This window comes from Lepidochelys kempii, chromosome 1, assembly GCF_965140285.1.
Source record: "Lepidochelys kempii isolate rLepKem1 chromosome 1, rLepKem1.hap1, whole genome shotgun sequence".
Taxonomy (NCBI): Eukaryota; Metazoa; Chordata; order Testudines; family Cheloniidae; genus Lepidochelys; species Lepidochelys kempii.
In genome coordinates this window covers 152,359,818-152,374,181 of record NC_136380.1, presented here as the reverse complement: position 1 = coordinate 152,374,181, position 14,364 = coordinate 152,359,818, and the positions used below count along the sequence as shown (strand labels likewise).

The 14,364-nt window shown below is 42.8% G+C and overlaps 1 protein-coding gene across 3 annotated transcripts in view; it reads right to left on the bottom strand.

Moving 5' to 3' along the window:
- SYTL5 (synaptotagmin like 5) overlaps positions 1-14,364 on the bottom strand; it is a 187,181-nt gene that overhangs the window by 117,910 nt on the left and 54,907 nt on the right. For all 3 annotated transcript variants that reach the window (XM_073358234.2, XM_073358241.2, XM_073358250.2), the window contains exon 2: positions 6,834-7,325. In XM_073358234.2, coding sequence (XP_073214335.2) covers positions 6,834-6,952 — 119 coding nt within the window. In that variant the 5' untranslated portion in view covers positions 6,953-7,325. The remainder of the gene's footprint in view (positions 1-6,833; positions 7,326-14,364) is intronic.

Sequence of the window (14,364 nt, the reverse complement as noted above, 5' to 3'; positions counted from 1 at the left end):
ATTAAGAACCAATGTATGAACTGATAAACTAATAATGATTTCAAGTGGCATCTCACCACACTGAAAATCAGGCCATTTATCTGCCTAAATATGGTTTCAGGTGCTCAATTTTCAGGAACCCAGGTATGAAAATTTTGGGCTATTTTATTTCCTTATATAATTATTTGATTTATATTATAAAACCTGGTTTTAAGATGTTTGATGGGTTATTTTGGAAAGCATGCATGTTTGAAGTGGGCAAGAGGAATAGTGAAATACAAAGGAAGTTTTGGAGTAAGACAGGGAATTAGCTAAGGGAAAAGGAAACTGAAGGAGTAGGGTGGTTGAAAATGGAAAGAAAAGGAGGGAGGGTGGGGGGAGAGGAGGGAGGTGAGAAGCATTAATGGGGAGAATGATATTGTACAGCTGAACGGTTGCAGTGAAGAGTGCATTGAAGGGCAACCAATCACCAATGACAAAACAGCAAATAAGAAAAAAAACTCGACCAAGTCCAAGTTTCAGAGCTGAATTAATGAGATGATATCAGGAGCAATCCCTCTAGGTTGGTGTGGGAAGCAAACTGGTGGCTGGAAAACTCTTCCCCAATGTCCCCTCAACTACAGCTAGTGCTGGCTGCTTTGGGCTAATACCACCAAGGTCCCACCTTCTCAAGCTCATCCTAGCTACTTCTGCACATTCCTATAGGGCAGAGGAATGCAAACTCAGGGTATCATTTGGGTCCTGGATCCAAGATATATTGATGTGAATTTGGGGTAAGAAAATCCTTTTAAAAATGCCCCCTTATACATTCTTCCCCTTCTATAGTGCAGAGATATTGTCAGACAACTAAAAACAGCAAAAGAGATCAAGTATGTATGTTGTACTCATGCACTCTTAGACTTATTTTTTATTTTTTGGAAGGAGGATGGAAATTATTCTCGTTGGAATGTTAAAAACGGGCTCCTGGGAGAGAATGAAGGTGGTAAGAAGAAGAAAGGAAAAAAAGAGGAAGTTTAAATCATCACACAGGAGGAACCTTTGGCTGCCGGAATTTTTAAAGATAAAATTATAAATTATGTTAGCAAGATGAAATACCTTCCGAGTTACAAACTGTTGGATTCTTACTATATGTTGGTAGAATCAATGGTAACCCCAGTACGATTAAAAAAAAAGCCACTCTAGTTATTAATTAGCTCAGAAATGGAACATTCTTAATTTTTAAACAGAATTTTTAAACAGGCATCTGTGTTTATGGTACTAAAAATAGTAACTATTTATACACAAGAAGTATTTTATTTCAAATAATAAATGTACTAATGGAGCAATTTACTTGTCAAATGCGATAGTTACCAATCAGCTTCTCTCTTCCCAGACACATATGGATGAAACATACGGTATCACATAAGGTATATTTTCTTTAAAGAACTATTCATCAGTCTTGCAAAAACATACACTGTACACAGTGTATACAAGCCATAGTATTTTACAACACTTGCCCTTACAAGCAACTCCAGATACATCACCTGACAAGTCAATTTCCATGCACAGATAATTTCTCAAAATCCATTTCAACTCACTTCATGAATTTGCTAATAGTTACCAGATAGTGGTATCTAAGAGAACAATTTTGTCCTATATTTAGAATATGCTGATATTTTTAAATATTTCTATTGTACTGATTGATAAGGAGAGTCTTTATTCTAATTGGCGGCCCTGACCGTGCAGAATCCTTGCCAGAGGAACCATTGAGTGGACTTGGCCAACTAAACTGCTGCTAGGAGGCCAAGAGGGGATTACAACACACAAGTAATAACTTGATAGCATTATGTTGGGAAAGGCTCAAGTTACTTCCCTTCTCTGTTTTCTGTGTTCAGCTATTATTCTATTACTTTTTGTTTAAACGAGATCCAGAATTTTAATTCCTGTTTAAAGAATAAAAAGAAGCTTTACATTTAAAAACTGGATGGGAAAGGTGTAAATGTAACAAAGTACTAAGAGATGCAATAGGCAGGATATATGCCCATATGTGATACTATATTAGTGGTAGGTTGAATGCTCTGAATGCGTAATATATTTGACCACATCAGCCCTCTCTGCATCTCTCCATTGACTCCTTCTCTATCCCTCAAAACGACTATTTGACTTCACTTCCAAGGCCCCTCAAGGTCTATCCTCATCCTACCTATGATCTCTCCTTTAGAATCAAAAGTTCGACTTCTGCCTCTGATCAGCCCATGATGTCAGTCTCCATTGCCCACTTGTTAAATTTAAAACAGGCACCTTCAGGGCTTTCTCCCATGCCACCCCTCACTTGTTTCCTTGCACTTGCCTGTCGGTCTGTATCCATCCATTGTTTCTTGTCTTACACTTAGATTGTAAGCAATTTGGGGCAGGGAGTGTCTTTGTTCGGTGTGTGTACAGCGCCCAGCACAGTGGGGTTTGAGTCCATGATTAGGGCTCCATAGGCACTACAATAATACCAATAATACATTAAACTCAAATACAGTGTGTGAACTGAGCATCTTGCCAGAATGAAAAACAAAGCTAATGTAGAAGACTGTGTATTTCTGTGAAATATGTTTCGATAAGACACACACCAGATTGCACCAAATGGCATCCCAAAGACAAAACATGTTCTTCAGAAGTATATTTATGAGCCAAGGATAAAAGATATCCTTGCCAGGGATAATTTAGCTGCATTCAGAGAGAGTCACCATGAACTCTCCTTGGAGGTAGGGAAATCCACCCAGCTCCCTGTTCAGATCCAAACATGTCTTGAATATATTGGGAGACTTTTTAAGGTCTTGGAATTTGATGTTATCAGGCACAGTGAGCAAAACATGTGTGAGGGACAATTCTCCAAATAACCAAAGGGTCTTGCATTCACTAGTCTCCCTGAAGTAGCCGAAAGACTGTGTATGCATTCCACTGAATTTAAGATTAGTTTTTTTTCAAAAGGTTCCTCATAATTATCATCAGGATCTTCACATTGATTTCAGTTTTCAAGCTGTTCTTCAGGTGGTCGTCTCCCACTAGACAAAAAGCCAATAAATCCGCCAGACGGCCCCGTACGCAGAAAATGTCACCAGTTTTCACCTTGCTAAGCCACATACCCACAATTCCACACTCAAAGGGGCAGGCAGGTAGGGTTTTTAAGCGACCATAAAGGGACAAGAACTTGAGAAAGGATGACAACTGAATGAGGAAGTTGCTGCAGAGAGCTTGGGAAGCCAGTGGCCCATTTACCTACTGGAATTGATGCAGGAATCTTTGATAGGAGCATAAGCATGATAGCACCTTCTGGGATAGTTATGCAGCTCAAAATTCCCCATCAGAGGCACTTCTGCAGAGCCAGCTGCAAAGCCTAAACTCCCAACCATGAGCTTGCACTACTAACTGGGCTACTCTCTAGTTTGCAGCATCCCTGCCCATTACTATTAAGGCTGATCCAGCTCCAAGGGTGAATACTGTGCCTAGAACAAACTGTGTCCCAACTGTTGCTGGGTCTGCACTTCCCTTCTTCATCTCTCAGTGATAACAACCATGATCAGAGCAAATTAAACACAACTTCCAGGGCTGGAGATCTGCGTTCCTGCCTCACTCCTACATTAAGTGAGCTAGACTAGGCTTAGGCAAAAGGAAAAGCTTTCAGTTTACTCTGGCTGCCACATTTCCCACTGGGTAAAGAGGCTGCCAACAGCAATGGGTGCACTGCATTTACTCTAGTTACTTCGTTTACCTGCAGAGGGTGAGGGGGAAGAGACAGTTAAATGGAGAGAACTCAGTACAGACCCACAACCATAAAAATTTAACTGGATCTATATTGAGAGACCTCAGTGGGTGCTGAATACATGTGTCTGTGACACTTGCCAATCCAAAGAGAAAAACAAGCTATAGCCTGGCCTTTGAATACAGAAGTAGAAACAAACAAGCACTTGAATTCCATCTCCCTTTGCAACTTGGTATATCTTGCACGCTCTAAACCAGGCTCCCCCTGACCAAGAGACACACATAAATGCAGTCTAAACTTGTTTCTCAGAGCCAAACTACACAAAAATTTAGGTAGGGGGACAGTGAGCATCATGCTTAACTGAAACAAAAAATTTGAATTGTCATCTGAAATATCTGCATCCAATCCCCACTGAACCCCATTGTCCTCTGTCCCCAAACAATCTCCTTCCAATTCTAATTGTGTAATCTTTCAGGAAAGGAGAGGGTTACTAACCCTCATGGAGTCTCTACACCTTCCTCCCAGGCCTTTTGAGAGCTAGCAGGCAAGGCTGCTATCCTAAAATCTTGGATGGCAAAACCCCTTTCCCTGAACACTGTAGGGGAAAGCAGAACAGAGCTATTCCTTGCTGCTACTACTGACACCATGCTCGCTCTCGCTCACTGGCTCTGAAGGAGCACACAAAACATAGCCACTCTCTCTGAGAAAAAAGGTGTCACAATAGCTTTGTTTAACCCTTTTGAGCGCATGGGATCAGTTCAAACAAAATAGCAGAATCAGTACCAGGCAATATTTCCAACTCTACTTGAAATACAAAAACTTTTGCCACAAATGTTTTCAGTCACCTTCGGTGCAGGAGTTAATCAGCCCATCAATAGAAAAATGAACTTGGTAACATACTAGAAAATAATACTTTCATTTTTATTGTAGGATAACCACTTTTTCCTGTTTTACCAAAATTCAACATTAGTGCCTAAATGATGACTTCCTATTCAAGGTGCCCACAGGCAGAGGCAATATCACCTCACAGATTTTGTTACTTTGGGACTCTGAACATTTCTGTGGGAATCAAACAGGAATGCTGGGATCTTAAATTTGGAATGATCATCAGTCAAGAGAATTTGTACATATTTTCAATGCAAAGTATCAGATTTCATTATGCCATAATTTTAGCACATTTAAAATGTTCTGCAAACTTATTAAGACAATCTTATGGCAAATTTCCAAGGTATGCGGTAGATCTAGGTATCATTAATTCTCAGCATGCACTGGCATTCTGTTGCAGGTTAACCTTGCATGAAGTAATATTACAGCTTAAGAAACAAAACAAAGAAACAACAAATCTGCAGAATTCATGTGTGTGTGTTAACAAAAAGGTACTGGATTTAAGTTTCCAATGACTCTGCTATCCAGGATATCACTATCCCTAGTCTTATACCCTGTAGCCAGTGGTGAGCTGGAGCCGGTTCGCACAGATTCACTGGAACCAGTTAGCGGTGCCTTAGGTGGTGCCTTAGGTGCCGACTCTGTGGGTGCTCTGGGGCTGGAGCACCCATGGGGAAAATTTGATGGGTGCACAGCACCCACCAGCAGCTCCCCACCCAGCTCACCTCCGCTCCGCCTCCTATCCTGAACGCTCTGCTTCTCCGCCCCCTCCCCCGGCTTCCCGCGAATCAGCTGTTCGCGCGGGAAGCCTGGGAGGGCTGAGAAGCAGGCGGGGGCTTCGTGCTCAGGCCCAGGGAGGCGGAAACAAGCTGGGGCAGGGGGGCATAAGGAGGGCCACCCGCACCGCAGCAGGTAACTGGAGGGGCAGAGGGCACGCAGGGGAACCGCTCCCTGCCCCAGCTCACCTCCTCCTCCCTGGGCCTGAGCGCGAAGCCGCCTCCTGCTTCTCAGCCCTCCCAGGCTTCCCACGCGAACAGGTGATTTGCAGGAAGCCGGGGGAGGTGGCGGAGAAGCAGAGCGGGGCGGCGCATTCAGGAGAGAAGGCGGAGCGGAGGTGAGCTGGGCGCGGGGTGGGGAGCTGTTGGTGGGTGCTCTGCACCCACCAAATTTTCCCCATGGGTGCTCCAGCCCCAGAGCACCCATGGAGTCGGTGCCTAAGGCGCCACTTTTGATGGGATCAGTGGGGGGAGCGGCCGCTCCTCCTAGTGCCCACCCAGCTTCGCTACCCCGCCCCTAGGAGCCAGAGGGACCTGCCGGATGCTTCCTGGGAGCTGCCCCAGGTAAGCAACACTGGGACTCCCCACCTCGCCCCCTAGCAGGTCCCTCTGGCTCTTAGGGGCGGGGCGGGCACCCACTACGGTGGCCGACGAGACGCTCCTGCCCGGTTCTGGGGGCAGTCAGGGGACAGAGGAGGGGGGTGGATGGGGCTGGGATCCCGGGGTGGGAGGGGTGTCAAGGAACGCAGGGGGTTGGATGAGGCAGAAGTCCTGGGGGGCGGGGCCCCGGGGTGGGCCCCGACCCCCTTGTAGGGTGAGGAGGGAACCAGTTGTTAAAATTTTGGCAGCTCATCACTGCCTGTAGCTATGCATGCGTCACACACATTTACAAAAAGATGCATTAACTAGCGTTTTCCTCCCACTTCCGCCATACTTCCCTTTGCATGAGACTAGAGGAGCAATTGTGCTAAAGTGACTCCTGAAATTCAGGACTCCCACGTGGGTGAAGAGACCCTCAAGTCAGGTCCCAGTCTTAGGGCTGCCATCTTCATAATATTTAGAAACTGGACACTCCAGCAGGACTGCCAGAACCTTCCCTGCCCTGTCCCTTCCCCCCTCTGCTTCCCCTCTCCCTCAGTCTAGGTTGAGAGGATCTCGCCTGCAGAGCTGGGGCTGGGAGCTATAGCAACCTGACACAGGTAGGAGGCAGCCCTGGTTGAGTTGGGGCTGGAGCAGGTAATGAGCCAGTGCTTCCCCACTTTCCCCAACCTCAGCAACCGGACTTTGGGTGTCCAGTCAGTAGATCCGCCCGGACACTGTCAGGTCCCCTTTTTGATTGGACTTGCTGGTCAAAAACCAGGCACCTAGCCACCCTACCCAGTCTGCAATATTCTAACAACTCCTCAAGCAAGAGAGAATGAAAAAAAAAGCAATTTTTTAGAAGAAGAACGTTAAAAGATTACCTTATCCTCTTATCTTCCACTTTTTTCAAATACTCATCTCTCTTCAATACTCCTAGTATTGTTTCCCTCTCATGTTCCAACAAAAATGACAAATTGATGATCTCCAGGTTTTTTGACATGATTCTTCAATAGTGATTTTTCCAACAGTTGGGTTTCCAGAGAATAAACTGTTTACTGCAAGTTTCAAAGGCACATTTGTCACACAGGTACAAGATTTACAAGATAGTCTGACAGAGAGCTCTTCATTAAATTACCCAGATATTAAAAGCATGTGACCATGTCTTCCACCTGCAGGAGAGAAAGGTTTCTGCTGTGTTCTTTAAGAAATTCTCTCATTTTCCTGGTTACAGAATGTTCATTGCATCTTTTCTGGTCTTCCTTGACATGCTGCAAGCCTTCAACCCACATTCATAGAAGGTGTCTGAGTTCATCTTCAACACATCAACTGTCGTCTGAAGCCACACAACAGCTAGATATTTAGATTCAAACTATCTGAAAGTCAAAAAGAAATAAAAGGAAGTGATTTTGACATTATCCCGGTCTCATCTAAGAGAAGCTAAATGAAACAGTGGTTTGGGAATCAATGTCTAATCACCTGCAGACTAACAGATTGCCCCCAGGGTCATCTATGGCCAGTGCTTTCTCTTTGCTACTGTTTACTCTAAAGTGTATGAATGTCATCATGCAGGCGCCCCTCCTTCTGTAAATTCATTTGCAATTACTCTCTGGTTGTGGAAGTCCTGAATTGGCTAAACTCACTTTGGACTTGATTTTGCTATTCTTATCATGATTAGTACCATGCCACACAAACACTCCACGAATTTCACTCAGACTACTTGGATAGAAAGGTACTGCTTAATGAGAGGAGGGATGGCAGAATTGGGCACGAGATGTCTTTGTGTGCTCTAAGGATATCACATTTCCCTTCCTCCTTCTCCGCCCCCCTCACCAATGGAACAGAACAACAAGAATCCTGAATGTCTATATCTGAGTACTAAACATACCACCATTTCAAACAGTTTGCCTCTGCTTCATATGGTGCATGACAAGAGAACTAAAATTTTAGGGCTGTTAACCTGGAAGTTCTAGTCATCACTGCCTCACAAACTGGAACTGAAGGAAGGCACAACTGATACCGAGCTTATTCATTTAAGATAGAAGTACATTTTTATATTTGTGTGAGTCTTTTCAAAGGTTGATCTAATCTGAGTGTGTTGGGAAAGTCTGATGTGGGAAGGGGATGAGAGGCTGGGTCCAATGGAAACAGGCAGAGCTTGTATACAGTTCCTGCAGCTCTCCTTCCTCATTAAGCCTACTCTCCAGTCACTTTTGAAAGCTTTCCTTGCCTCTCTTACATCTTCCATGTAAGTAAAAGGCCAATGGCAAGTGGTACCGAGGTGGAAGCAATAAGAATGAAGTAAAGCTAAAATGGACAACAATGGACCTGAAGAAGAGCAGTGTGTGGCTCGAAAGCTTGTCTCTCTCACCAACAGAAGTTGGTCCAATAAAAGATATTACCACACCCACCTTGTCTCAACAATAATAGGGATAGATAAACTTATGCTTCACTACCTAGTCATCACCAACAAAAGCACAGCCACAAAATACAGTATAACTGGACAAAATGAAAACGTCCTTTCCACTAAATTACTTAAATCTAGGAACAGAAATTCTGAAAAATTAGTGTTCAAGTGTGAGACCCCCCACCCCCCACCCCCACAGCTTGGTGGTGAGCTTATTAGTAAAGCAAGTAAATGTCACACTTTCAGGAGATTCTGCCTTGCATTGACTTCTGTTACAACAGGGATTACGTCTGACATTTCATAACCTCTTCTCAGAATGATCTTAAAAACCCCCCACCTCAGATCAATGAAAAGTTTACAGCTCCTCTACAGAATATTGCTTTTTCTCTGAAAGCAATTCAATTGCAATATTACAACAGCAGTGTTTTATGAGATGAAAATGCTGTAAAAAAACAATCATCAGATCTTAGCAGTACTACTGTGATTCAAATAAATATATTATCATGCCCCCTTTTGTAGGTGAAGAAAGTAAGACAAAGAGGTCAAGTGACATGCCCAAGGCACACAGCAACTTAGCTGCAGAGTCAGGAATAGAATTCAGGACTGCCCCACTTTCATCTCTGTGCTTATCCCTCCTGGAACACGGGAAACAAATATTTGAGTTATGGACCAGAGTATGTCCTTTGTTCAGATTGTGATTTATTTTAAATATACCATAAAAATAAAATAATTTAAATATACTTTCTAAGCAATTTTACAATGATTGATAGTAACATGTTTGATATGCTGCTTTTAAAAGAAAAGTACCAACAATGAATTGCTTCTTCTAATTTTCACTCTAAAGTGCACTTGAAGAAGCCTCTATTCATGGTTGGCAGAAGAAGTAGCTGAAAAATGTAATGCTGATAGTTATGTACATAATTTGCATTTGCTGGATTCCACTTCAGCATCTATGTCCTGGCCATTCCCCATTTCCACCCCAACACATTCACTTTTCCTCTGTCTCAGCCAGACTCATTTCAGTGTTCTGGGAGTGCCTAAATGTGCATCCATTTCTAAGAACCGTGCACATCTCCTCCTGCTACATTCAGGTGCTGAGCAAATGGTGATTGCTCATTCTTTGGTTCCTTATACTTTTTAGCAATACTTGGTAGCCAAAAAGACCAGCCAGATCATTCTTCTAAACAGTAGGAACTCTGACCATACCAATTCATTGATGGACATCATGGTCTCAGTTCAGCGAGGTATGTAAGCACATGCCTAACTTTAAGCACACGAGTACTCCCATTAAGAGCAATTACTTCTAAAGTATGAGTTCTTACTGGCAAACATAAAGCCATATTACTGTATTTGTGAAGCTGAGAGACTGGAAAAAAATATGGAAAAAATCTACATGTGAAGTGAATGTCCCATTACCAAGCTTTAATCCCACAAACAATTCTTTCTGGAAAGCCCAACTGACCCAATTCTAAATCTAATTCAATTCAGTTTACAAACTGGGGAGTTGTAATATACTCATACTAGATATCACCAAAGATAGGATTCAGAGAAGAATTAGGCATTAATGTGGATAATGAGAACGCACATGGTTACATTGAATAGGGTAACTCATGCTTCAGGTAGAAGCCCATTACCAACCGACAGGTCAGGTTCTACTCCCATGGGCAGGTTATCCATTTTGTAGTTTCTTACTCCTCTCTCAAAAGTGTCCACTGATAGTTACCTTCAGAAACAGGAGAGCAAACTGGATGGACACCTGTTATGACAATTCTTGTATTCGTATCTGCCTGTCTGCACTGTAAAATAGTGGCTTAATGCCATCTGTGTCCTGCACAGAAACCATTACAGCTTTTTTCCACTGAATGCATCTGATGAAGTGAGCTGTAACTCACGAAAGCTTATGCTCAAATAAATCTGTTAGTCTCTAAGGTGCCACAAGTACTCCTTTTCATTACAGCTTTGTTTGTGAAGTCTATTGAAACTGATTTGACTTGTGTTACAGAACGTCTTCTAGAATATTATAATATTTACCAAGTGGGCAGTTGGGCACAATTAACAGGTACATTATCCAGATTTAAAAGGTGTTTGTAGTTAAAGTCTTTTCTTGTGTAAAACATACCATTGGTTAACTGTTACAGTGCCACATAGTTCTCCCATTACACAGCCGGAAAAGTTTCACTCTATTTGAAAACTGTTTTTGAATCTTTTACAGAAGTAGTCTAGGGACAAATCCTTCAGTCCTTACTCATGGAAAAAATCTCCCTGATTTCAACAGTGGCTTTACCTGAGTAATGACGGCAAGATTTGGCTCCTGTTGATGTAGGTGTCACCTAAAGTTACTGTTTTGCTCTGGTTTCATATTTACAAAATAGTCTTCCCTATATAAAAACTGTTAAACTACTTTTAGTAAAACACTATTCTCTTTCCTTCTTGCCTACGGCCAAGATTATCGGCTGATGAATCCTGCAGCACAGGCGAATAAGGGGATGCAAGGCTACCTAGAAGCCCTGGTCATGGACATGGACCAGGACCAGGCACTACAGAAATACAAATAACAAAACAAACAAAACAAAATAAATACCACCTGTGCCAGTTGCCCTCATTGCAGGTTGTAATGGAAGGGAAGGAGGCGGGGAACAGCAACCTCCACAGGACCACAACTTCCACCCCCCACCACTCTGGTGTGTGGGCAGAACCCCCAACACACATATCAGTGCAGCTGTGCCAGAAGAAATATTCTGTGCTACGCAGAGTCAGAGTCTGCTTCCTGGTTCCCTTACCACCAGCATCAGTGGGAGGAGTTATCTGGGCAAGATATAGGCCTTACCCCCTGAATCCCAAGCGGGGGCAGGGAAACTGGGAGGTTGCTTGCGACTCTGTCACAATCTGGTTCCCGAGTTGCTCCTGGGACAGTATTTAATTTGGTTTACAAAGTCTTGGACAGTTCCATAATTGGAACCATTGGATTCAGCAGCCAGATCGTTTTTCTAAACAGTAGGAACTATGACCATACCAATTTATTGATGGACATCAAGGTCTCAGTTCAGCGAGGTATGTAAGCACATACCTAACTTTAAGCACATGAGTACTGCCATTAGCTTCACTGCAACTGCTCGTGTGCTTTAAGTTAGAAGTGTACTTCAAGGCCGTACCACACTGGAGGCCAAGTAAGGAGTGAGTAACTGCCACTGAATCTAGTCTGGGTTTGATGAGTCCTGCAAGGGCTAGGGTTGAGGACTGTTTCATTTAGTATTTTCACCAGCGGTCTGGAAAACACACATTTGCCCAAGATACAAAGCAGTAGCAAATGATTGGGAGAAGAGAGAAAGTACCAATGGGCCAGAGTTCAAATGGAACAAGGGATTATTCCAACGAACAAGAATTAAAATAAAATGAAATTTAAAATAAGAAGTCAGATTCAAGCTAGTGAGTTCTCCCCCCACAAAGGGAAGAATAAGTGAGCACAGTTAAATTCTGTGATTAACATTAACAGTCTTTTCTGACTTTTATATTTAGGTTTATTGAATCACAAACTTTTGATGTCCTGGTTTTTAAACTCAGACTCCGCTCACTTACAAACGCTTGGGTTTGGCTACAACTACAGTGCTCTAATAACGTTTTAGATAAACACTTTTCTGAAATGTGGTGCCCAGAACTTGATACAATACTCCAGATTACTCTGCGCTGATTAGGCCTCAAGTGGAAGAATTACTTCTCGTGTCTTGCTTACAACACTCCTGTTAATACATCCCAGAATGATGTTTGCTTTTTTTACAACAGTGTTACACTGTTGACTCATTTAGCTTGTGATCTACTATGACCCCCAGATCCCTTTCTGCAGCATTCCTTCCTAGGCAGTCATTTCCCATTTTGCATGTGTGCAACTGATTGTTCCTTCCTAAGTGGAGTACTTTGCATTTGTCCTTATTGAATTTCATCCTATTTACTTCAGACCATTTCTCCAGTTTGTCCAGATCTTTTGAATTTTAATCCTGCCCTCCAAAGTACTTGCAACCCCTCCCATGCTTGGTATCGTCCGCAAACTTTATAAGTGTACACTCTATCTAAATCATTGACGAAGACATTGAACAGATTCTGTGGTTCCATCACTTTCATTCAAGCTTGTATGAGTTATATTGTGATGTGCACACAAAACCATCACCTGCTTTACAGTAGGTAAAGTAGAATAATCTCACAAGACAATATTTGTTTTGGCTCCCATACATTTTGTCGGAAACAGTGGACATTTTTGTTATACCTAAGTGTTTTGTTTAATAAACACTTGGGGCTTGTCTACACGTATAGCTGCATCTCTCCCATCAGCATAGTAAAACTACCTCTGCGAGGGGCAGTAGCTGTGTCTGCAAGAGAAGCTCTCCCGCTGACACAGCACTGTCCACACCGGCGCTTCTGTTGGTGTAACTTATATCACGCAGGGGGTGATTCACACCCCTCAGTGACATACGTTAGGCCGACATAAGCTGCAATGTAGACATAGCCTTGGACGTGTATCAGTAACAGCAGGAATCTTTGCTCAATAGAAAGAAAGCCACAATTGCTAAAAAATGGTTTGATATTATTTACAGGAAAACAACACAATGCTTCTGTATTTTAAAGAGCTATTTACACCACAGTATTAGGGACTAGGCCTGTGGTTTCACATATCGGCCGAAATGGAAATAAGCCTCCAAAATTGGATTTCTAGTCTCCTTTCACACTCTCCTGTTTCCACCTAATTCTTTAAGTACAGTAGAACCTCAGAGTTACAAACACCTTGGGAAGGGACGTTGTTCGTAACTCTGAACAAAGTGTTATGGTTGTTCTTTCAAGTTTACAGGTGAACATTGACTTAAAACATCTTTGAAACTTTACTCCGCAGAAGAAAAATGCTGCTTTTAACCATCTTAATTTAAATGAAACAAGCACAGAAAGTTTTATTACCTTGTCACATGTTTTTAAACCCCCCCCCCATTTTTTTCAGTAGTTTACATTTAACACATATTGCCTGATTGTGTATTTCCAGTTCCAAATGGGGTGTGGGGCTGATTGGTGTTCATAACTCTGAGGTTCTCCTGTAGTCAGGAAAACATCTAACATCAGTTGCATTCAGCTCAATATATGAACACACACAGGGTGAATCAGCAGTTTTTGGAAGCTACATTATCTAAGCAGCTCTGAGAGTCTCTTAAAATGTTTGTTGAGCTTTTATTGGACGGCCCCATGGCTGGTTATCTTGCAGTTATCTTCATCCCAAGTGGAATAGAGATTTCACACTAAGCCAGCCAGAGGATTTGGTGGTTTTCCAGATGGCAAATTAGGATACAAGGAGGGATGTAAAGTCCCCCACAGAATGGGCTTGGTTTTATTCTACCTTTTCTTTGGGCCAGAGCCTCCATTTCATGGGCCAAAGAGGTGGGGGATTTCTGAGGCACGAGGAAAGAAGATGGAACCAGCAGAGTGGCAGAATGGCAAACTAGAAACTGGCAGGCCTTTCCATTTGTTTTTGGTTGTTGTTGTTGGTTTTTTGTTTCTTTTTTTTAAGAGGGGAGGAGTAAAATAACAGCTCATTTTAGCTATGAATACGTACTCCCTGCTAGCCACACCACTGCTGTGCTAAAAGGTAATTTCTGGAATATGGACTCTTCCACTGTAAGGCTGTAGTTAGAAAAATAGGTTTCAGTGTAAGGTTTTGTAAATGAAATGTCTTGCAAAGCCACATAAATATTTGCATGCATACACGACAACATACGCTGCATTCTGTATGTGGGCGTGTGTCCACAGAGATCACATGGAGGGGAGTAGTGGCCCACTCCCCACAAAAGGAGAAACTTGACCCACGCAGACGACAGTTTATTTAAAAAGCCAGGACTCAGTACAGAAAGATATGCTACTGCAGTGAAGGTGTGCAACCATGGGAAGTCACAATAATCAAGACACAATGGTCTTCCAATCCCTTCCCCATAAGCCCCTTGACCAGAAGCGGATGATGAGTAGCTCCTAGTGGGGAA